Genomic DNA, 22,717 nt, shown 5'->3' with positions numbered 1-22,717 from the left:
TGAAAAAAAAATTCACTTTGGATCAAACACAAATGAACTTTTTTTTGTTGTTCTTAATGAAATAAATTATTTCTATTTTGTTGAAGCAAAATATTTTGTTTAACCCACAATGATTTTTTCAGTTTTTCATTTTTTAAAACAACTTTTAAAAATGTGTTTTAAATTAAAGTTTGGAAACCAAAATGTAGTTTTTGAAATGAAAAGTCAAAATATTGGCCAAAAATATTCACCAAATTTGAGCTGGATTCACAAATAGTTTTGGTTAACCTAAAACTGCATTTTTCAGTGAACAAAATTATTTGCACACAAAATTTCTCCTTGCTCGGGTTATAATACATTTAAGGCCTAGCCACGCAAACCTTTTCTGACTCCTTGCTCTTGCAATTAGTCTTATGGACTGCAATGGAACTATTTGTGTGAGTAATGACAGTACATGTGAGTAAGGGTTTGCAGTCCAGGTCCTTAAATTGTAACCAAATTAATAATTTACAATTCATCTTCCAGACAGTTTATAAATATCACCTTGGATAAAAAAGGAAAAGGAAAGACTGAATGTGAATAAACCAAGAGCCTGATCGTGTCTTCCACTAGTGTGAGCGGAGAATCAAATGGTGGATGTATTGTAAGCGGCTTGTAAATATGGGGTGGAATTGGGGGATTGTTGGCCCTATGGCATTTTGATTAGATCACATCTTTGCATGCTACAAACCATACAGGGATTCCTGGTGTGAGTGAATGCTGACCTGGTCACCATCTATACTAGTTTTCTCCAATGTACAACAATACTCTTCCCTTCCTAAACAATAGATATGGTGATTTGGGAAGCAGCATTCTGGAAGGCAGGCATTGGCAAAGCTCCTGCAAAACTAGTACTGGCACAGATGCCAGGAAGTTGAAGATATCCCAACCTCTTGCACTAGTCAAGTTTCACGAATCAAACTCCTTTGATTGTTCCACAGAGTAGACAAAATCTGTCCTCTCTCTCTCCCCTATACCTTGGGGAACAACGAAATATGCAGAGGCCAAACATATAATTTCTAGTCTCCTATGCAGAAATAACCTGTGTTGGAGACTATTTGACTCCAATATTTTAAAATGTTTATGCAAAACTATGTTCTGGTTGAAAAATATGCAATTAATAATCCACAGTTTCACAGGGTGATAGATTAACTTTGCCTAATATTACATATACAAAGGGAGGTAGGAGTAAACAGAGAGGGGGCCAAACCAAAACCTGGCATCTGTAGTTTGGATTGGAGTTTACAGCTTGGATCTGCCTCCAGAAGGGGCCAAATCTGAACAGATTCCAAATATTTTGAACACAGGAGGATCCCAGATTCAAACCCCAAGTTTGGGAGATTCGAGATCTTGGGTTTGGTTTGGCCAGTTACAGAGATCTGAAATTCAGAAGGAGGATTCAGTTTTTCGTGTTTGGCTCAGGCCCAACTCTGGTAATAAAAAGTAAGAACTGGTGCATTAATACTGATGCCTTTGACTGTAGAATCTAGTAAGTTGATCAATCATATATTGCCAAAAATTATTGCTAATTTTCTGTTACATAGCTTATGTACTGTAAAAAAACCATTCTACAAACAACCAAATACGTAATCAATAAGTTATAATATTTTTTATTCATGTTAGAATTTCTATCAGTGTTTGAACATTAATATTTAGAGAGTTTGTACAATTGCCACTCCAGGTTTAAAATGAGAACCACATTAGATCACAAATGGTAACTAAAACACAATTCAGAATTGTATGAATATTCACACTCTCTTTCTTTCTCAACACTGTTAAACATTTTCTTTTTCCGCAACGGGGTTTAAAATGAAAAGTGTGCACTGTAATCATGTCTCAGCAATGTTCCAAAACATAATGGTATCATCATTACATATAAACTCTTTAAAAATATACTTCTGTCAAAAGACTTGATGACTATTATGTACACTACAAAAATAAATTTTCATATAAATAAATTATATGGCATACTTTTATCTTTGTAACTGAAATGACACAAACCCACTCCTGCCAAAATAGGCAGGCAATGAGACCCAGTTTGAATATTTTTTTCCTTTTTACTCCTTACACTAAAACCTACAATGAGTCCTTAATGTAAATGTTATATACTCTTTCCTATTTAACATTAGTAAGCATTCTATACAAATAAAAATTCCATTAAAAGTAAAAACATAGCTGTAATAGTGTTTCCAATAGAAATAAAATCCCTGCAATTTTTGTTTGTTATAAACTGGCATGACAAATACTGTAAGAAAACATTCTTATGATACAAAAATATAAATATCACCCACGATTAAAAAAAGTTAAAAAACAAACCATAAAACACAAAGTTGCCAGCCACTGAGTTCTCCCTTTGCCAATGTGACTATAGGAGAAAAGGTCTAAACTGTGCAGAAAGCAGACAGCTCACCCACACACAAACACACAGAATAAGGAATTGGGGGGCAGGGGGAGAAGGAGAGAAGAGATGAGGCATCAAAACACTTCCTTGCTCCCTCCCTCCCACCATCTACCAAAAAAAAAAAAAAAAAAAAAAAGTAGGGGTAGGGGAGTGACTGACTGATACCAAAGCAATATCAGTGGGAAGCCACAGTGACCTCTGACACAGTAACACGTACACTTCGCAGTTGAAGGTAGCTTCCAATTAGTATCATACAGTTTTGTTGCAGAGTTTTTATGATCTGAGGTCACTACACTGCTAGTGCTAAATTGGGGCCTGTTGTCTTTTTGTCATTAAGAGTTTTCATGTTAGACAGTGAGCTGGACCAGTAGGCAGTTACCGGATTAACCCTTAGTGTGCATCTAAACAGTAGCTTATGTACCACCAGGACAATGCCAGGCTCATCAGCTGTTCTTTTAGTGTTCACATTGGATACCTCTAAACAAGTGCCCCATGTCAAAGTGTTTTCAAGGGAGCAAAAAAGGCATGACAATTTGTGCATGATGATCATACTCCTCCACTCTGCTGGGGAGGCCTGCAGGAAAAGACCCTTTCAGCCACTGGAGAAGTACAAATTCCAATCAAACAATGCCTGGCCTGGAGTGGCCAATTGTATTTAAAAACACAGATCTTGTGTTTTTTCTAAACTGAATATTTGTATATATATGTAAACATTCAATTTTAACTTTAAAAAAAGAAAAGAAGCTAAATTAGATTAATGAAGGGCTCCCAGTACAGTTTAGCTATTTTAATTAAAACTACTAATGCAGTAAGAGTTACCTTAGAGGGGAGGGAAAAATCACCCCAGGCCTTAGGTGTCAATCGTTATGGTCCTGGATCAAGCAGATCAGTAAAATAAGAAGTGAAAATAGATGAAGAAAATAATAAAAAAAAAATGTAATTTTTGTCACTTTATATTAACTTACTTTATGCCATTTAAATAAAGTGATGAGGAATGCCAGATTGCTTTGAACTGTGCCGTTACTGTAATAAACAACCAGATTATTCCAGTAGCACTCTGTTTTACAGTATCGATATCAAAATATGGCATCAGTACATACAAAGGCATATGCTAACTGAATTTTAGCAACTTTCAAAACCCAACACCCTTTGCAGTTAAGGAAAATGATTATGTTTTGCACTTACATGGCACCTTTCACAAAGGATATCAAAGCACTTTCCAAACAGTAATTAAGCCTCACAACACCGCTAGGAGGTAGGTATTATTATCCCCTTTTTACAGATGTGGAAACTGAGGCATGAGGAGGTTAAGTGACTTGCCAAAAGTCACACACAGCAAGTCAGTGGAAGATTTAGTAATAGAATCCATATGCCCTGTCCTCCTGTCCCCTCTTCTATTTTAATGATTCCCTTGACAATAGCAGTCTGGAGATTCTGTTGTTAAGTGCCAAAGCATTTTTCACTGGCACTTAGCAATAGGAAAATCCTGACTCTGCCAGTATCAGTGAGTTAATGAGCCCACTAAGGGTTAACATACAGTTAAAAAAAAAATTACACTACAGTACTCTGGGAACATACATACACAAACATGCACACAACAAAACAAAACCTGCACATAGACAACCAACTTAAACCACCAAGATTAACGTGCTTTTCTTCATTATCTGTTCATTTTAAAAAAAATTATCACGCATAGCGTGTTTGAAAGTTAACAGTAACATTTCATACTACCACAGGGTTGTGAAATGCAAATTTTAAAATATTTTAAACACATACCTTTACAAAAAATCCTATTACATAAGCAATATTTGCATAGAATTACACAAGTAAATTATACAATATTTAAGCAGCAGCAACATATGCTGAAATTTAGGACCAGATTAAGCTTAGTTGTGGCACAGAGATCATTGTACAATAAGTACAGAACACAAACAATATTGTCCCACTCTATTAACAAGAGTTAACTCCAGATTATACTACTTTACATTGTTCCTTTGTATATTACATATGTGTACACCTTTTAAATATTTATAGAAATATTTAACAACATAATACAATAGGTTACAGTAACAGTGAACTGTTATCCTGATGCAGCATGTCCTTTTCCACAACTTCAAGCAGTTCTCTTCAAGCAGTTCTGGAAAGAGGAGGTTTCCCCATCTTTGGCCTCTTCTTTGCTTCAGTTGTTACCCTTTACAAAAGAGAGAAAACACAACTGTTCACTTAAAGCTTAAGAAAAATAAATAAACCAAACCAACCCAAAATGCATGTGATTGTTCTTGTGATTAAGGTACACGACCAAGAGTTAGGAAATCTGGACTCTGTTCCCATCTCTGTCACAGATGTCATGTTTTAAATGTCCACTAATTTTGAGTGCCTCCATTTCTGTGTACTGGACTCCAATTAAAGTCAATGGAAGCTGCAGGAGAATGAGGTCTTAGGTATTTCAAATTGGACACCAACTGAGGTACCCAAATTAGTGTCCGCTTTTGGAAAATTTGAACCTAGCCTTCTCTTTGCCTCAGAATCCACTTCCTTGGGACTCCACTATTTGCCATGTTCCTAGGAGAGCTGTGAGGATACATTTATACAGAACTATAAAAATACTTCAAAATCTTTGGATAGAAGCTTTAAAAGTGTAAAGTATTTTCATTAGAACTGGTAAAATATTCCCCTTTGGAAATTTTTGATGGAAAATGTCTTTTCAACCAAAATGAAAATTTTCATTTTGTTCAGTGTTTTTTGTGTGCTAATGAAACACTTTGAAACTTTTCAAAAAAATCATTTTGTTTCTGTGGGGAAAACACCCATACTTTTTCACACCTTTTTCAAGAGGAAAAAAAAGTAACAGTGAGAAAGTGACCTCCTCCAAAACCATTTTGTTTTGCGGGGTGGCAGAACCCCAAAAACATTCACAGAAAATTTTGAATGAAATTAAACATTTTCACTTCTTTCAAAAATGTTTTCTGAAATACACTGACTTTTTTGATCATCTCTAATTTTTACATCTTTCTTTTATCACCTCAAAGCCGTTGGCGGTGGGGGAGAGTTTACTTTCATTTTCATTTTACGGGTTAAATCCTCAAGGGTCAGGAATTATCTCTGACAAACCTAAGGAGCATCCACAGAGCAACTCAATGATGGTTACCACAGACCAAAGGCTGTAACAGTGGCAGCTGCACTCCACCCATATAGGGTGATTTGTTCAGAACCCACTGGACATGCCCACACACACAAAACTCCACTTCAGGAGGCCATGGATCGAGCCCACTTAAAGCAGCATTGGGCAGGAATGTGTGTAATCACCATACAAATACTTTCTTCAGCCTGCCTTGCACTGTGCAGCAGAACCATGGAAGTTCTGATTCATCAGAGGATTTGGCTAAGTAGTTTATATTCTTTTTACTACATTATATTCAAGGGTCATTTTCTTTTGAATGTAAGCAACTGGTGGTTTTACTCCTTCCCAACAAACGTCGTTTTGTGTGAGATTTTAGGAGGCAGCCTGTTTGAATGATCTGAGCATAGCACTGGGTACCAGGAAATCCAGGTTCTGACTCCTGTTCCATGGCCTTGGACAAGTCAATCAATGAGTATATCTATGCTGCAATTGGGAGGTGAAGTGCAGTGCGTGTTGGCATAAGGAAGCTAGCTTTGAGCTAACCAGCTCATAAAAATAGCAGTGTAGCTGCTGTGGCACAGGCTAGCCCTGTTAGTACCTAACCAGCATCCTGGGCGGGATTGTACTTGGATGGCTAGCTCATAGTGCTGCCTGTTCCACTGTGGCTAGAATGCTATTTTTAGCAAGCCAGTTTGATCAAAGCTAGCTCAGGTATGCCTGCGTGTACTGCAATCACACTTCCTGCTTGCACCCTGGACATATCCAATTTTCTGCTTCAGTTTCCCCACCAGAAAAATTGGGATACTACTATTTACTTGAATACTTGTGCAGAACTCTGAAGATGTCAAGGGCTAAGTATTGTTGTTTCATCCAAGCTAATTTTCTAATGCAAAATGCACCGATATTTATGGGTGGGAAATCCCAGTCATTGCTGCCCAGAGGGTAAAGCAGCTGGGAGGAAAGATACTTTAGGAAAGTCTTGTCTTTTTCCTTCTTCCTCCCGCCCCCTCCTTGTCTGGGAAGGACAAAAATGTACCTTAATCTGAGCTGTTGCCATTTGTCCTTTCTTCACATTCAACATCTTGCAGTTCTATTACTTCTACTTTAGAGTTTCTCCTCTCACACCGTACATTAAAAGGCACATGGGGGTCCTCAAATGTTCCATGGTCAGTTTCATAGTATCCTTCGTAAGATGGAAAGCCTCCTCCATGAGAGTTATGGCTGTGCACAGCAGGGTGTACAGCAACAGTAACTGAAGCGGAGGCAGTCACAGTAGTGATAGGCTGGCAGTATGGTGGCACTGAAGTACCCATGGCAGTGAATGCTGGGCTTCTAATGTTATGAGAGCGAGCCCTGTGGCCTGAGTGGTCCCTATTGCTAGGTCCAGAATGCCCTTCAGTAGAAATTTCAAAAGCGTCCCTGCGCGGCCTGTAAGGGGGCGGTCGTAGTCCTTCCCTCAGTTCTCGTCTAGGTTGCTTGTTATGATGCCATGTCTGCTGGGACCCTGCTTCTGGGTTAGACTGTAATTTTGGACTTGGCTGATGACATCTTGTCCCTGGCTGAACCACCTGGAAATGAAATGAAATATGTGGTTAAATTTCTGTCCTAAAGCATGTAAACAAAAGTTACACATGCTATAGAAATATTTTCCCTGGTACAGCCCTGAAGTGTACTGTCCTGGACTAATTCTAGAAGTGAAGCATTCTGAAGTCTTATTTGTGCCTTTTTCAAAGACAGTTCTCTTCCAAAATTGTTACAAGCTGCTGGGAAGTACAACTTTGCAGATAAACACAGGACTGTCATTGAAAGCATTATGTATACCTCCCACATACAGCTCAGTCTTTTGAAAGGGGTAAATAGCAAGCACTACAACTTAAGTGGTTCAATAACCAAAATTGCTGGGCTTTGGCAAAGACTCTCTTCCAGCTGGGGTACATACACAGGATGTTAGTGGGATGGTTTGTATAGATTGCAGGAATCTGGTTTCTGGATCTCTGTAAAAAGCGTGAAGCACAGCGGCCACATCAGTCAATAAACCGTGACCAACTTCAAATGTGGCTCTGCTTGTACCTATTTTTAGGCCTCTGCTGAACAAAAACAGATCCACATTGCAGCTCAGCGTGCAGCATCTTGGGGGGTAAGAGACGGAGCTTTTTAGTTTATCTTTGAAAGGAAAGTTATGCTGGCCCAGTGGCTTAGGGCTTGGGCACTGTACTGACACACAGCAGACCCAAGGTTTGGAGAAACCGTGAGACACTCTTTCCCTGGTCTGCACCAGACCATATCCTCTAAAATGTATTACTGGAAGAGAAATATAGTATGAAGATAGTCCACGTTGCTCTGGGTGTCTCTGGTTCACATGGCTCAGGCTGGAGCCACATTTATTCCAGAGTCCCTTCCCTTCTCTTTCACAGAGGTCATCTGGAACAGTTGTCAAAGGACCTGCCAGTCCTGCACTTCCAGCTCAAGTCAGTATGCTGCAAAGGCATTTACTGATGAAAATGCACTGTGCTTTGATACCACCACTTTATCTGAATTTCTTTCCTAAATGAAGAGGTGAAAAAGCCTGCGCATCCATCATCTGGAAGTACTGTTAAGTTTGGGCCAGTTGCAGCCAGAAGTACAAAGCAAAAAAAAAGTCAGAAATATAAACATTGCTATACAAACTGAACACGACAAAGTCTCCCAAAAAGCCAAAACAAAACCAACATGTGGGTTACTTACAGTAGATCTGGCAAAGACAGGATTCTCAGTTGCTTCTACTATTACTTGGTGGACTGGTGCACCAGAACTCTGAGTGGTCTCGTACTGATGGAGTTCCTCACTGATTCCTGAGACTGTAGTCTGAGAACTGTACTCAGAATCAGATGAATCTGATCCATTATTTGTGTGTCCAGGTGGCAGTGCAAACCTCACGATGCCAGGGGCAGGCTCAGGAGATGGAGTAGGCAATCTGTTCCGTCCGTTAGCTGGAGAAACCTAATAATGACAATTGAAACTCCTTATAATTACTAACATTCAACAAAAATGTTCTTCACCAAACTACAACTACTATTCTCACCAAAACCATTTTGTTATTTATTATTTGCTACATTCTCTGCTACTGTGCACAGTGCTGTACCAAAAAGAAAAAGACCCGATGCCTATATGTGGATTTGAACATAATTACCTATATTCCTGTCAATGTCTGGGTGTGTAAGGGTGTATAATGCACATATTTCTTGGTATGTCATTAAAAGAGTAATTCCATGGATATGTATAGTGTGTATCTATTAGAAAATATGATTCTGTGTATGTACATAGACAGATGGATACACACAAGTACTCCATGTGTGTGAGTTATATATATATACACACACACACACGCTCCCCCATATCTATATCTCCACACACACAATACACACAGCTATAAAGTTAGTCTCTTCTAATAACTCTAGAGAAAACTCAATGATCATGCCTTACAGGGGTAACTGTGATATACCCAATGAGCTATCAAGTGGAAGTTTGAAGGCTACGAATGCTCTCTTGTAGGACTTGCACTGGATGGTTTAAGGCCCTGATCCTGCAAACGGATCGACCGCATGGACCCTTACAGCAGTCCAGGATCTCACTAAAGCCAACAGGATACCACGAGAGTGTATTTGTTGATAAGGGAGGATCCTTCTGCAGACTTGTGGCCTAAGGCAGTGGTTCTCCAGCTGTGGTCTGTGGACCACCACTGGTGTGGGGAGCCCTTCCTGGTGGTCTGCTGAGTTAAATATTTTGAGAATGAAGCAATTTAGGGGCTGGAGTGCTAAGAGGAAACACAGATCTACAAAAGGAGCGCTCTTTCACAAAATGGCCTGTAGAATGCAGAAGTTGAGGAAATCCCTGCTCCTAGGGCATAGCTAATACATGAAATTCTGCTTAAAAATAAAGCTAATTAAAAATCATGCATTTGTATCTAAATCAAAGGGACAACTTCCAGCCCACTGGTTATTATACAAGACACCTTCCAATTACTAATCAAGAATATCAAATTAAGAAAAGAAACCACATTTAATATATTTTTAAAAATAAAACAAAAAAAGAACAAGCAACAAATAAAAATCAGAATTACAAAGTGAATAATAGGTTTCTAGGAAAGAAAGAAAAAAAGGACACATTAATTTCTTCTACTCATAAATGTAACTACTGACCTCAGGATATGGTCCAAAGAATGAAAGAAGAACTGGAAGCAGCACCAATCCATTTAAAACTCCCAGAATGGTTAAAATAGCCAAAACGGCAAAGAAATACCTGAAATATTGTTTAAAAGAGGGAGAAAAGGGCCATTAATACTATTAGGAATACAGAAGATTGCATACTACTCCCAAAAATAATTTAACTTTTAAAAAGAAAAATATGCTAATACAAGTCTCAGAAACTTTAAAAATATTGTACAAAATCATGACTTTTTATTAATAAATGTATTAATTTATTTATTACCTTTTGGATTACAGAAGCTACATTCCACAACCCAAAGTGTTAGTTGATAAAGGAAAGAAAAAAATGAGTTTGTTAATTTACCAAAATCTTGTGGTATGTAATGTTATTTATAAATGTGTTACACAAACACAAAAATATGGAATGTGAACTGAATGGCTGAATGGATTGAAAGCACAAATACAATGAAAAGGGGCCCCCATTAGTGAAAACCCAGCAGACGCAAACAAATGAAGTGAAGGGTGTAGAATTTAAACAATTTAGCCTAGAAGGAAAAGAAGCCCACTTCTCCCAGCAGCTAATCCACTGTGAAATGCTTCTGCATCTAACAGTGGAATCTCTAATTAAATCTCTAGTGTATCAGGTAAGGCTTTCCCTTGCTGTTCATTAATCACAACTTTCCGCCTAGAATTCTGTGAGTTCCAGTTTTACCAAATAGCTCAAATTGCAACCTTTTTAGAACACAGGAACCAGCTTTCTGCCAAGAAAATCCTGCCCATTCTGTAGTAAGCTTCAGCATTGTACTGAGTAAGAGCACTCCACAATGGCAGAGCTGCATTGCAGGCTAATCTTTTGTTGAACAATTTAGCATCTCTGAATACTCTTGTTTTGCGTCAGCCAATTCAAACATAAAGGCTGAAGTACTATGGAGGACGAGGAAAGTGCACAAGTGGTTGTCCTTTCCCACCATTGAGGGCTAAGGTCTGGGATCCTTCATGAATACCAAGGTAAACCTGCCAGTAAAAGGGAAGCCTTACTAGTTGGTATTCGGCACAGCTGGAGTTCAGACTAAACTCAAGGCTGCGTTGTAACTAATGATTTCAAAGGCTCAGTCCTGGACAAATTTTTGGAGGGTCAGGGTGCAGGAGGAAAAGTAGGGGCAAGTTTCCTAATAACAGCGCCACAGCTGATAACAATGTTTAGTAGGCAACAAACTTTATGGCCTATGTTTCCACATCTGATCAAATATATCAGATTCCTGTAAAACTACAAATATCCTGCTATTGTAAACATTTTGGATTTTTTGATCTGCATTAGCAAAATCAAGGAACCAATCTCCTTCACTAATATAAACTACCAGAACTTCATGCTGGGACATGTATCAACAACAGGCATTAAAACACATTTGCATCTCATCCATCTAACACTAGAATAAACAGGCTGATTACAAGTCTGGCCACTTAGCATATACAATGTCTGTTAATTTACTTAATCTTCCTAAACACATTGATGGGCTAAACTATCCCTTTCCGGAAGTTTGGATTCTTCTTCACTCGCTGTAACAATGCTTCAGATTTGCTCGTTTATTTTACATCTGTCTTAGAAAACCAAGGGGAACTGAAGCCAGATTGTGCTAGAAAAAAAGAAACTGATGGGCAAAGACAAAGTTAAACAACAAAAGTTTAAAATATGAAAGGCTCATTTTATTTGTCAAGCAAATGTCAAATCCAAATTTGGATCAAACAAGACTACATGCTGCCATTTACTATGTCATGAAAATGTGCACACTATCTGTTGTAATACTCTACGTATTGCACACACAAGCAAACATGCTACTGTACATTTCATTCAATCTGCAGGAAAAGCCCAATCCTACAAAGTGCTCAACACGTTATAGGAGCAGGCCCTAACTGAATAGTTCTGCCTCATTACCTCACCACCAACAAAAGCTGAGACACACAGAAGACTTGGTGGAAGCTGCACTTAAGGGTACATAGTGTGTAGTTATGAAGACCATGAAGCTATAATCTATGCAATTCTTGTTAGGCAAGGATATAACCTTCCTTTCCCTGTCTTCTCCAAATCTCTCTCTCTCTCACACGAACACACACGCACACACACACAGCTAAAACTCAGTAGTCAGTCTCTCAAAGCCTTGACATTTTTTTTTGTTAGATGACCTGATTTAGTTTACACCTATTTATCAAGCTCACTTCAGTCTGAGCAGTCCAGTCATCTATCAGACCATGAATGTTTGGTCCAGCACTACTCCATTCCTGCTTTTTTGGGGGGCCATAGTCTGCCACAAAGAACCAGTGTTACTTCTAAGATTAGCCATTTTGCAGAGCTCCACAGGTTGTTTGGAATAGAATAGGATCCATTTCATTGCATTTCTCAAATTCCCTTCAAAACAAAACCTTGCTCTCTTCTCATACTTGACAAATTCACAAGAAACAGCCTGCCTTTAGCCATAAACAGGTCCTCAGGCTTTGCTTTACAAATTTTAATACAAACGTCTATGTTCACGCTTATGGTTTCCTACATCCCAAACAGGGCTTCAATTTTGTTGTCAGTTAAAACCTGCTGCAGACTTCATACAGGGATGACAGGGAAGGGGGAGGGAAAGAGAGTGTCGGTTTCAGGATGTTTATAGTTCCTCTTGTCCCTTCCCCACAAAATGCTGTACTTATGAAAAGTCTGGGTTAAAGGTCAAACCCAGCTAACCATTGGACAATACTAGGTATTTGGAGCTAACTTATTTCAGAACTGAGCAAACGAGGCAATAGAGGACCCGTTTTGTTTCATTTTAGGCTGGGAGTCTAATTTTCCTGGAACTTAATCCAGTGTCAGCAAAGGAAGTATTATTGCAACTAGCATGTAACAAGGAGTTAATAAAGTAGAGGTAAAGCAGGACCATGATGTAAGCATGCATAGTAGTAAAACAGCAGATAAACTGAAATGACCAAACATCAAGAGTGTACACATTTAAAAAAAAAAAGAAAAAGAAAAAAAAGTCAAGAGATGCTTTACCTGACAATAAAATCAAACTCGGAACCTGCAAGCATTACCACGCCAAGCAGAGTAGATACAGCTCCATCCAATACTGGTGCAAACATGTGTTCCAGTGCAAGGACAGCCCTGCGGTTCTTGTCTCCTATGGCGGTTAAAAATGCCTGTAAAAAATAAACTCCATGTCATCATTTCTTTGTACATAGCCTTTCAAAACTCTCAGCCTTTCCCAAAGCATGCACATTTCCTCCCCCAACCCCAGCTAATTACTCCAATTTACAGTTTATTAAAATATCTTTGTGGTTGCCTAGAGTTCAGGACAAGGTCTGAATCTGCAGTCATTATATACTGCTGCTACTGAAGTCATGGGAGTGGAGTGAGGATTGATTGCAGGGTCAGGGCCACAGCAATAATTTTCTGAAACAACTCCCGGCCCACCTCATAAGGATTTTCGTTTGTTGCTCTGTTTGCCTGTTCCCACCCACAAAGAATTTGTTTAATTTTAAACAAACTTCTCATGTAAAAATTGTAAGTCTACTCTTGAAGTTCTTACCTGGGCAAAACTCCCACTGATGTCATGGGAATTCTATGGTAGCAGGGACCACATGACTTGAATTATTTATTTGTTGTGGACTTGGACATGATCCTGCAACCTCTACTCACATGCATAGTCACACTGAGTTCAGCATCCTATTAATGGGCCATATCTTTCTGACACTTTTTAAGCAGAATTCTCCACTGACGTCAGGGATCTCTCCATGTGGGCACAGGACCCCATGCTAGCAGATCTTTATGCACAATCAGCCCCTAACTAAATGAGATGAGAAGGATTTGACCCAAAGCATTCAGTGGGTCTTCTCATATAAACAAGCACTGCAAGACTGTGCTCTTCTTATTCTTATAACTATAGTTATGTTCCATTTTATGCAAATATATTTCCAATTTTTACAACTTCAGAACCAAACAACTATAAATCTGTCTCAGGGTTTCATCCCGCCGCTCATCACTATAGTATTTGAGCACTGATGTAATTTATAGAGAATCTATCTTCCTTCCCATGACTCCTGAGTAAGCAACTCATAGCATATAACATAGTTCAGTACTCAAGATTTATAAGAATAACAGTGAACCATGGAAAACTAATGTACCCACGGTTAGCACATTTTATATATACATGCTCAGCTATGGATAACAAATGCACTTCCATACACAGCACAGGACATGAGCCGATGTGTACTGGACGACCCATGAGCCAGGGCTGTAGGATCAGACCCATAACATAGTAACAAAATATATGCAACGCACATGGATAGTTGTGAATTTAAAGGATACATAATACAATGAGTGTAGTGTTGACGCGGAATTTATTTGGAGGAATTTAAAAAAAAATGAGGTCACAGCTCACAATTGGCAGAGAAAAACTGAGCCACGAGTGGATTGTGAATTTGTTTTAAACAACTACAATTAAATCTTGTATCAACACTATAAGCATTGCATATTTTGTTTATACAACACTGGTGAAGTTATTTATATTTGGTTAGTTCTATGAATGCATTAGCCAGCAGTGCTGCTATAGTTTAACATCTATTAGGTGCTTTCATTGTAAAACCCATTTTTGAAGAGTTTTATTTCCAATGTCAGTGTATGGGAAAGAAGTCGTTTTAAGTTTGCTGGGGACTGAAACTCTACCCACATGTGATTTTATTTAGGTAAAAATATGACATAAATTAGTTTGGTTTCTCTCTCCATTTAGAACTGACAGCCAAGCATTTTATAATTTTGTGTCACAATTTTTATTTATTTATTTCAAATTTGTCATTTGTTTCCCCATAACATGCACCAGGTCTCTGAAACACTCACCATCCCACCACAAGCCTTAGCAGGCTGCTTTATCTCAACAAGCCTAAATATGCTTCCAGCTGCCTGTCTCTTTCTCCTCACATTACCCCTCCATCCACAAGGACCTCTTAAATCTACTGCCTCCACTCGCCCCCGCCCCCTCCACTTAAAACTCCACAGTTCACTGCCATTGTGCACCTCAGTCTTCTGCACCCCTAACATGCTTCTGAGTTTCCAATCCTCAAAATTCCCCTCTGGTCCCTGATGCCTTCTCACTCCCTCAGCAATGCCCTCAGCAGTTTGCATCTCCCCAACGCAAGGTTTTCTTCTGTAGTCATGGACCACATCTAATCCCCACCTGCTCTCTCTCCAGTCTACTTCTCTTCCCCCTCTCATTCTTTGAACCTACTGGATTCTGATGGTACTTTTGAAAAACAAAAATATTAATGAATAGGTATAACCCTTCCTACAATAATTAAACTGGCCTGTCCAGACTGATTCCTTTCTATTCTCTACAGTATTGTTTCTCTCCATATGGATGGCGATTCTTAAATAATCTTCCCCTGAAAAATGTATGGGAATGACCCTGTGCTAACTGTGTAAAGAGCCCTCTCTGTCTGTAACATTGGGAGTTGTGAAAACCAACCACTGTTGAGAACGTGTGGGCCTAAAAAAAATCATCAGACACTGGGAATTAATTTAAATCACATGTAATTTTGGAAATTAGCATATAAACTTTTTAAATCCCACATTTTCCAAATTCTAAGAAAAAAAATCTCTGATGCTATTTTCAGCATTTCAATTTGCAAACAAGCTGTTTAATCAAAAGTTAGGGATATGTGTTCAGAAAATGAGGCTTAAAATGGAAGTCTACATGCAACTCTAACAATAGAAATATCAACATTTCCATAACAAACCAAAATTTTCAAACTTGAACACCAAAAATTAGGCACTATATTCCATATTTAGATACCTAAATAAATGGCCTGACTTTCAGTGGCGCCAGCTCTCATTGGCTTAAACGGGAGCTGCAGTTGCTTAGCACTTTAGAACAACAGGCCACGAGTTTATGCGCCTACATTTAGGAACCCAATTTGAAAATGTTTCCAACTGTGTTTATACATTCTCTCTCTCTCTGTGTTTTTTCTGCATTACTCTTCAGTCAATCAATGGGAATTCTGCTCCCGTATGGACTGCAAGACTGGGACTATTACTAACAACTAATATGTTCTGAGACAAAGACACCTAATGGGAGATTTCAAAGGCAAGCGCCCAACTACCATCTAATATTTATGGGAATGCGTGCCTAACAACATTTGTGCCTAGGAAAATCTTCCCCAAAGTATTAAATTGCCATAATAGGCAGCAACTAGACACAAAAGGGAGTGCACAGTTATGAATTGTTATAAGCAATAACAGCACTTAGAGACAATTGCAGCACTTAGAGACAAAAGAAAGGCCCAAGACAGTGGTAGTGTCTGAACTGACACTTAAGAGTGTGAAGGTCTTAACAGACCTTAACAGTTCTGCTTAGTACACATATTGATACGGATCATAGAAATACTACCACATATTAATTGGAGACCTGTAAAGTCATATTTAAAAGCACTTAAACGTGCATTGTTGAATCCAGTCTTATTTCATGGATCATTGACTTAACAGATGGTAAGCATTCTTTCAAATCAATTATGGTCTATCAGGCAACAATCTAACTCGCACACTAACCCTTGTGCAGTGTTTGAGCTTGGTTGTCTTTTGAGAATCAGATCACTCATTTGGATGTCTAACTATGGATTTAGGAGCCTAACTTCAGGCTCCCTTTTTAAAAAATCTCAGGCAGAATTTTTAAAGTATTTTAAAAATCTCTCCAATTTTACATACCAAAGCAACATGAACAGTGAATTCCACTCCTATGCCAACAGAAGCAATCAGGATGACCACAGGCACAGCACTCAGCTTTATTCCAATTAGACCCATCATGCCAAACAGCTCAACAGTCATCAGAGCCAGCACCACCACCTAAATGATTTCAAACAGCTGTTAGTAACTTCTTATACTCTATATAAATGAAGGAAAGGACTTTCAAAACAATGTGGGACTAGCAAATGCAACCCTCACAGCACTCTTTCTCTCACTTTCCAAAGGCAAGCTATTTTTCCTTATTTCATTGAGTTCAATGGCAATGACCTGAAAAGAGTAAGTTTAAATTATTCCCTCGGGATCCAGTGGGCAGAGCAACCATCAATTTTCCATTGGTTACTTCTTGTCAATACTATCTAAAACATAATTTATAGTCCTCCCTATCCCCATCCATCAGAACATAACTTTTCTGTTTTTTAACCCATTTCCCCAACAAAAATCTCAAAAATTAAAGGAAGGCAAAAGTAGAAAAGCAACTTTTAAACAGCTGGTTTGGGTTCTTTCTGCAGAATTCATGGAGTAAGTGAAGATGACTCAAGGGCAGGTTTAAAGCCCGGAAGACAGTGAATGCCATAATCAGCTGATGAGTGTCAGGTTACAGAGAGTCTCTTGGCTTTGAAGAAACTTACAGGGATTGGCCTGGACAAAGCAAACAGTTAAATCTAAGGGAAAGCTTTTATTTTCTTTCATCTATCTTGTAAAAAAAATGTAGAGAGGTGGGGGAAATCTGTGGAGTAGACTTAAAAGTTTCTGGAGCCAACAAAAAAAAATACACATTTTTAAAAGAGATGGAGGACTCTAAAATGAACCCCTTTTCCCAAGAAAAAATGTAAGTGCTACAATAAATGATTTTATAAGCTAATGAATCATGAATGATAACATAAATTGTTTGATTGAGTGCTATGAAAAATATTCTAGACTAAACATTTACCTTTTAACATACCTGTTGCACAAATGTACAGTACAAAAACTAGAGACTGCTCTGTACTTTTCTACTTCTGGTATTTTATAAGCTATACAATAGTTTATGGAATTTAAACACAGGAACATCATAATTCAATTTAACATGAATGTTTATTACAAGGAATTCATAAAGGAGTATTCTGTATCATTTATAATTTTACTGCTCTTTCTCCTTAAAGACATACTTACACTCCTTTTTCAGTGTGTATTGTACAACTGTTCACCTAGCCATACTTCCTTCTTATCCTTCTGAGATTCACATTTAGAAGTTAGTACAGTAATTTACTGTTTATGGGCAAGATGTAGAAATAATAAAACTGCCATGAAAAATAATTTTGTTTGATTTAAAAAAACTTGGGGGTGCAGGGAATGTAGAATTTTTTAATAGGTACTTAAAAATTCCATTTTCCCTCCATGCTTCATTTCTCATGTTCATAAGTATCTGAGCAGGGGCAAAAGTTTAGTTATGTTTATAAGAAAGGTTTATAGCTACTAAAGCGTGGTCAAAAGATTAAGGTTATTAAGGGTTATACCTTTACCATGAACCCTACCCCCTCAAGTTGAATAAATATACCATGAATGATGCAATATATATACTCCACCAGAGGCCCAGACATAAACAAAACCTTTCTGACTGCAGCAAGAGCTAGGCTGAAAGGAATTTTCCTTTAACAAAGAACCTTATAATAAACTTACAATGATCCCAGCCGTCCAGGGGTTCAGGAGAAAGAGGGCACACACCAGAAATGTGCAAGCCAGAACCACGCTAATAGACAAGAGAAGCCAGTGACGAAGCCCAATGTACTGTTCCCAAAAGAGAAATGGGTATCCATTTGGGTAGCTGGGGACGCCAAGGCTGGTGTAGTTGTTACAGATAGCTCTCACTTTCTCAATAGCTTCCACAAAGTCAGCAGTTTCACGCAATCCATTGAGGTAGAAAGGAAACTGAGCATATTCAATAGGCTCAGCTGCTGGAACTAAGAGAAAGATTATAATGTTTAAATACAGATTGTAGAGGAAGAAAAAACAATATGCAGAGAAATAAATATGATTAAAGCACTTTGTTTTTGGCAGAAAAGTGTTAAATTTGAGTCAATATTAATTACTTTGTTTAAACTCCAGAACTTCGATGGCAACTTGAAAAACTCTAATCACAACCGATGACTATATTTCACACCTGGCAGTGTAATTCAGTTATTACACTGTACATCATACTCAAGACCAGCTTGATGATATTATTTAATGTAAATGGGTATCTAATATTATATATATGAATTACTGTGGCACATATCACTTTATTATCTGTCCATAGCACTCTGTATGTAATGTAAAATAAATAAAAGGACAACCTTCTCAAACACTTCTCCCTATATTTTAAATATTTTGTTTGAAAAAAGATTAGTTTCAAATAAAATGTTACTCCAGTTTTATGCTGGTATAATTCCTGTGAAGTCAACATATCTTTATCTAAAATCAGTGGAATTAAACTGGTTCTAAACTAGAGTTATGCAGTGGTGAATCAGGCCTTTCTATTTTGTAATTCTTCAGTTGCTATTTTAAAACCACTATCCATACAAAAAGTAAAAAAAAAACCCTAACAGTAAAGCTTATTGAGGAAATACATAACATTTTATCCTTTAATGATCTGACAAACTTAAATTTTCCATGCTTCTTTTTGAATGTAACGCTAAGTCTACTGTAATACCAAAAGAAAAAAGAGTCTTCCACAACAAGCATTTAGTTACTGCCGCTGTGTGTTCCAGACCCTGCAGGGTCATTCAGTTGACTTGCTAAACATGATTTGCCCTATTATAATCTCAACTATAAATTTTCATTAAGACAAGACTTGGCTGACTGCCACAAAGCTCTAGGGTTCGGATACAGTGAAGCACAACTTGCTTGTTATCCAATCGCATTTCTAAGAGAACCAATCCTCTCCCCTTCCATCCCTCAGTAACCAACTAGCAATCCACCCCATAAATCCAGTGTAAAAGCAAAGAAAATCACCTCAGGATTACCATTCATAATGTAAAAAGGTGAATGGGGGCAGGTGGAAAGGAAGGATGACACTTTCTTACACTGACTTCTCGACTACCCAAACAGCTCTAGCACAATACAGGTATAGGTGGCTTATATGAATGACCTAACTTGCCAAAAATTTCTTCCACACTAGGGTAACAAATTTAGGATAAACATGATATAATTTTCAATGACAAAACTCTGCAATGGCAAAGTCAGAATGTTATGCACAGTGAAGGTTTCCCTTGCATACAAAATTAACAAGCAGTGTTAAAAAGAAATGTCTTATGCAAGTTTTAGAGCTTAGATATAAACTATTATACAACTAATTATTCAACATGATAAAGTCCTGCAGTGGTACCACATTATACTATATTACACAACTGCATCTGTCTCCCAAGGTTTTAAAGTAACACAATATATTGTTCTGTTTATGCTTCTGAGATCTGTACAGTGTCAAGTAACTAGAGAGTTACTGGGCCTTTAAGGAAGGAGTGAGGCACTTATATAAACTATAAGACATTAAGATTAAATGTTACTTACTTCTCAGCCTTGTTTCTGGCATATAGTCTGCCTTGTCATGGACCCATTCTGGACGGTGAGGCCGGATGTTGGCTTGAGAGGCAGCGTAGGCCACGGGGTCATTGCTAACCCAGGCTGTCAGGTAGATGTAGAAAGCATTTGGGTTAATGATTCCATCTGCATCCACCAGACGCTGTTTAGTCAACTGCAAAATGGGAAGATTAGAAGCCTTTCAGAAAGGAGTTTTGCTTTCAGAGCTCTTGCTGCAAAGCTTTAAACAAAAAGACTGGAATATTCAACACACATACAGAATCATTTTTTGTGTGTGACTTCACATTAAGTGACTAAACAGACTATTGTTTGAGAGTGAGCAAATATCTAAATATCTGTATTGAATTTTAGAAAAGTGTTTTGTTTTATTTTGTGAAAAGCATATAATATTTATTATAAACATTAAACCAGCAGATGGTTCCAGAATAGACTGAACCAATTAAATGTGAATTCTAAGAGACTGTCTACCGCCAAGGGGGAAAAATGACCAAGTTGGAGAAACATATTTAAAGGAGAGAGGAAAAAAAAAATCTGGCAAGAGTCCCTATACACGTCTGTGTGCAGTTAACCTCTGTTGTTAACACTGAAGGAAATGCCACCCAGTAAATGGAGGAGAGCTATAAAAATAAAACAACATCTGTATAAATTTTGCTAACACTTGCCTCCTATGACCTATGTATTCAGAAAATGCCAAGCACCAAGAAAGTAGACGAGTGCACTGTGCGGCTTGGGTCATTGTGGGCAAGTGTATTTGTGGGGTAAACAGCAGTGGTGTATTTCCAGGGTTTTGTAGCCAAATACTACCCAGTCAGAGGATGTCTTGGATGAAAAACATTATGATTTTTTTGTTTTGTTTAGTTTATTTTAAATTTTGGCCTGACTCCAGTTTCAGGTCTTTTTAATGAAATGAAAAACAACAGTGACAGCAAAAAAAAAAAAAAGTTGGATTCCAAAGATCTGGATTCAATTAATCCACAGGATATGCAACAACTATATGTCTTCAAGCTGTCTTTGGAATTGCACAGTACAGCTCACAGCCCCTGTGGGTGCACCACACTTTTCTCCCTCCCAGGCACAGGAAATTATATCAGCAGCTATGGTCCAATCACATTTGTTCCATGATGTACCTGGTACATACTACCAAACAAAACTACTTGGGCATCTCACTTAAGTTTCCTCTTCAACTCCCCTCCTTTGCTTAACTCCTAACTCAACCCCCTGTCTGACTTGACAGCATGCTGCATGTTGCTGCAAAGCACTGTGTTTTATACACCATAGTAACTTTGAACAATGTACTCCGTAAATCTGTCACCTTTAATGCCAACAAAAAAAGGAAGACAATAAACAGAGCTGCCGGGAAGATCATTAGAGTGACTATTTTCTGCCTGAAAGTACAGAAAGTCAACTATAGTTCTGAGAGAAGAGAACCTAGGCTACTACTGTATTTTTTTTCTGAACCACTTTTCAAAAGTCTAATTTTAATATAAACAGTCAAAAACACCAGGCTTTGTCTTCCAAATGTGATCGGAATAAAAATCTGCAAATACAACTGCATGCTATTATGTACCATATAAAAAGGAGCTCTGATGTGCTCAGGTTGCTTAATGAACTGAAAGTCTCAATTCCAGTACTGCCTTTACATTTAGGGTACATCTGCATTTGACCTGAGAGGTTAATTCCCAGCTCACGTAGACATACTCATGCTATCTCTGCTCAAGCTAGTGCACTAAAAATAGCAGCATATCCAAGGTAGTACAGACAGCAGCTTGGGCTAGCCACCCAAATATGTACCCAGGGAGTCAGAGTGGTACATATTTGGGTGGCTAGCCCAGGCTCCTGCCCACAGTACTTTCTATTTTTAGCATGCTGGCTTGAGAACAGCTAGTGTGGGTATGTTTATGTTAGCTGGGAATCACACTTCCCAACTCAAATGTCAATCTACCCTTAACTCATGATAGTGCAGGAGTACTACAGTTGGGGTTGCCAATTTTGGTTGGATGTATTCCTGGAGGTTTTATCAATGACATAATCTTTAATTAACGATTACTCTTTAATTCCTGGAGACTTCCAGACAATCCTGGAGGGTTAGCAGCTCTCACTATAATATACGATGGCTGCAATACCCTTTCACCCACCCCTTCTAAAAAATGTCTCTTAAAAATGTGCCTTTCTATTCAAATTGTTGGGAGCAAACTGAGTAGTTGAGAATCTACATTTTAAGATTTCTGTTCACCAGTCAAAAAAAATAAAATAGAGGACGACCGTATATGACTGATTCTTCACATATTTTGGTGTAAATCAGGTGCAACTCCACTCAAGTCAATGGAGTTCAACTTGATGCAAAATTGGAGAAGAATCAGGCCATGCAAAGCTCAATCCTGCCTTCATATACAAGGATGCAGCTCCTATTGTATTCAATGGGAACTGAGCTCATGCATTTAAGAGCAGAACTGGGCTAAAAAAATATTAAGTAAGCACCACCTAGTATTTCATAAAGATAGATGTTTGTGACAGTTACTTCTGAATATTACAGAATGCAGGCTCAATCCTGCAGTCTTACTCCTACGAGTAATCCCACTGAAGCAAGTGATGCTATTCATGTTTGTGTGAACTGCAGGATCAGCTTTATAAGTTCAACAGATACAATACAAAAAACAAACAAACCAAAA

At 38.2% G+C, this 22,717-nt stretch overlaps 1 protein-coding gene across 3 annotated transcripts in view; it reads right to left on the bottom strand.

Moving 5' to 3' along the window:
• Positions 1-1,601: 1,601 nt before the first annotated feature.
• PTCH1 (patched 1) overlaps positions 1,602-22,717 on the bottom strand; it is a 76,857-nt gene continuing 55,741 nt past the window's right edge. For 2 of the 3 annotated variants that reach the window (XM_032774099.2, XM_075067219.1), the window contains 8 exons: positions 20,019-20,202; positions 18,153-18,433; positions 16,455-16,592; positions 12,756-12,898; positions 9,719-9,818; positions 8,265-8,519; positions 6,577-7,108; positions 1,602-4,610 (listed from right to left, as the gene is read on the bottom strand). In XM_032774099.2, the coding sequence (XP_032629990.1) occupies positions 6,578-7,108; positions 8,265-8,519; positions 9,719-9,818; positions 12,756-12,898; positions 16,455-16,592; positions 18,153-18,433; positions 20,019-20,202 (1,632 nt within the window). In that variant the 3' untranslated portion in view covers positions 1,602-4,610; position 6,577. The remainder of the gene's footprint in view (positions 4,611-6,576; positions 7,109-8,264; positions 8,520-9,718; positions 9,819-12,755; positions 12,899-16,454; positions 16,593-18,152; positions 18,434-20,018; positions 20,203-22,717) is intronic. The other variant, XM_075067218.1, reaches the window with a different exon arrangement.

Source organism: Chelonoidis abingdonii, chromosome 6 (genome assembly GCF_003597395.2).
Source record: "Chelonoidis abingdonii isolate Lonesome George chromosome 6, CheloAbing_2.0, whole genome shotgun sequence".
NCBI classification, from domain to species: Eukaryota; Metazoa; Chordata; order Testudines; family Testudinidae; genus Chelonoidis; species Chelonoidis abingdonii.
Note: the sequence above shows the minus strand (reverse complement) of the source record. Positions and strands in the feature narration are given on the sequence as shown.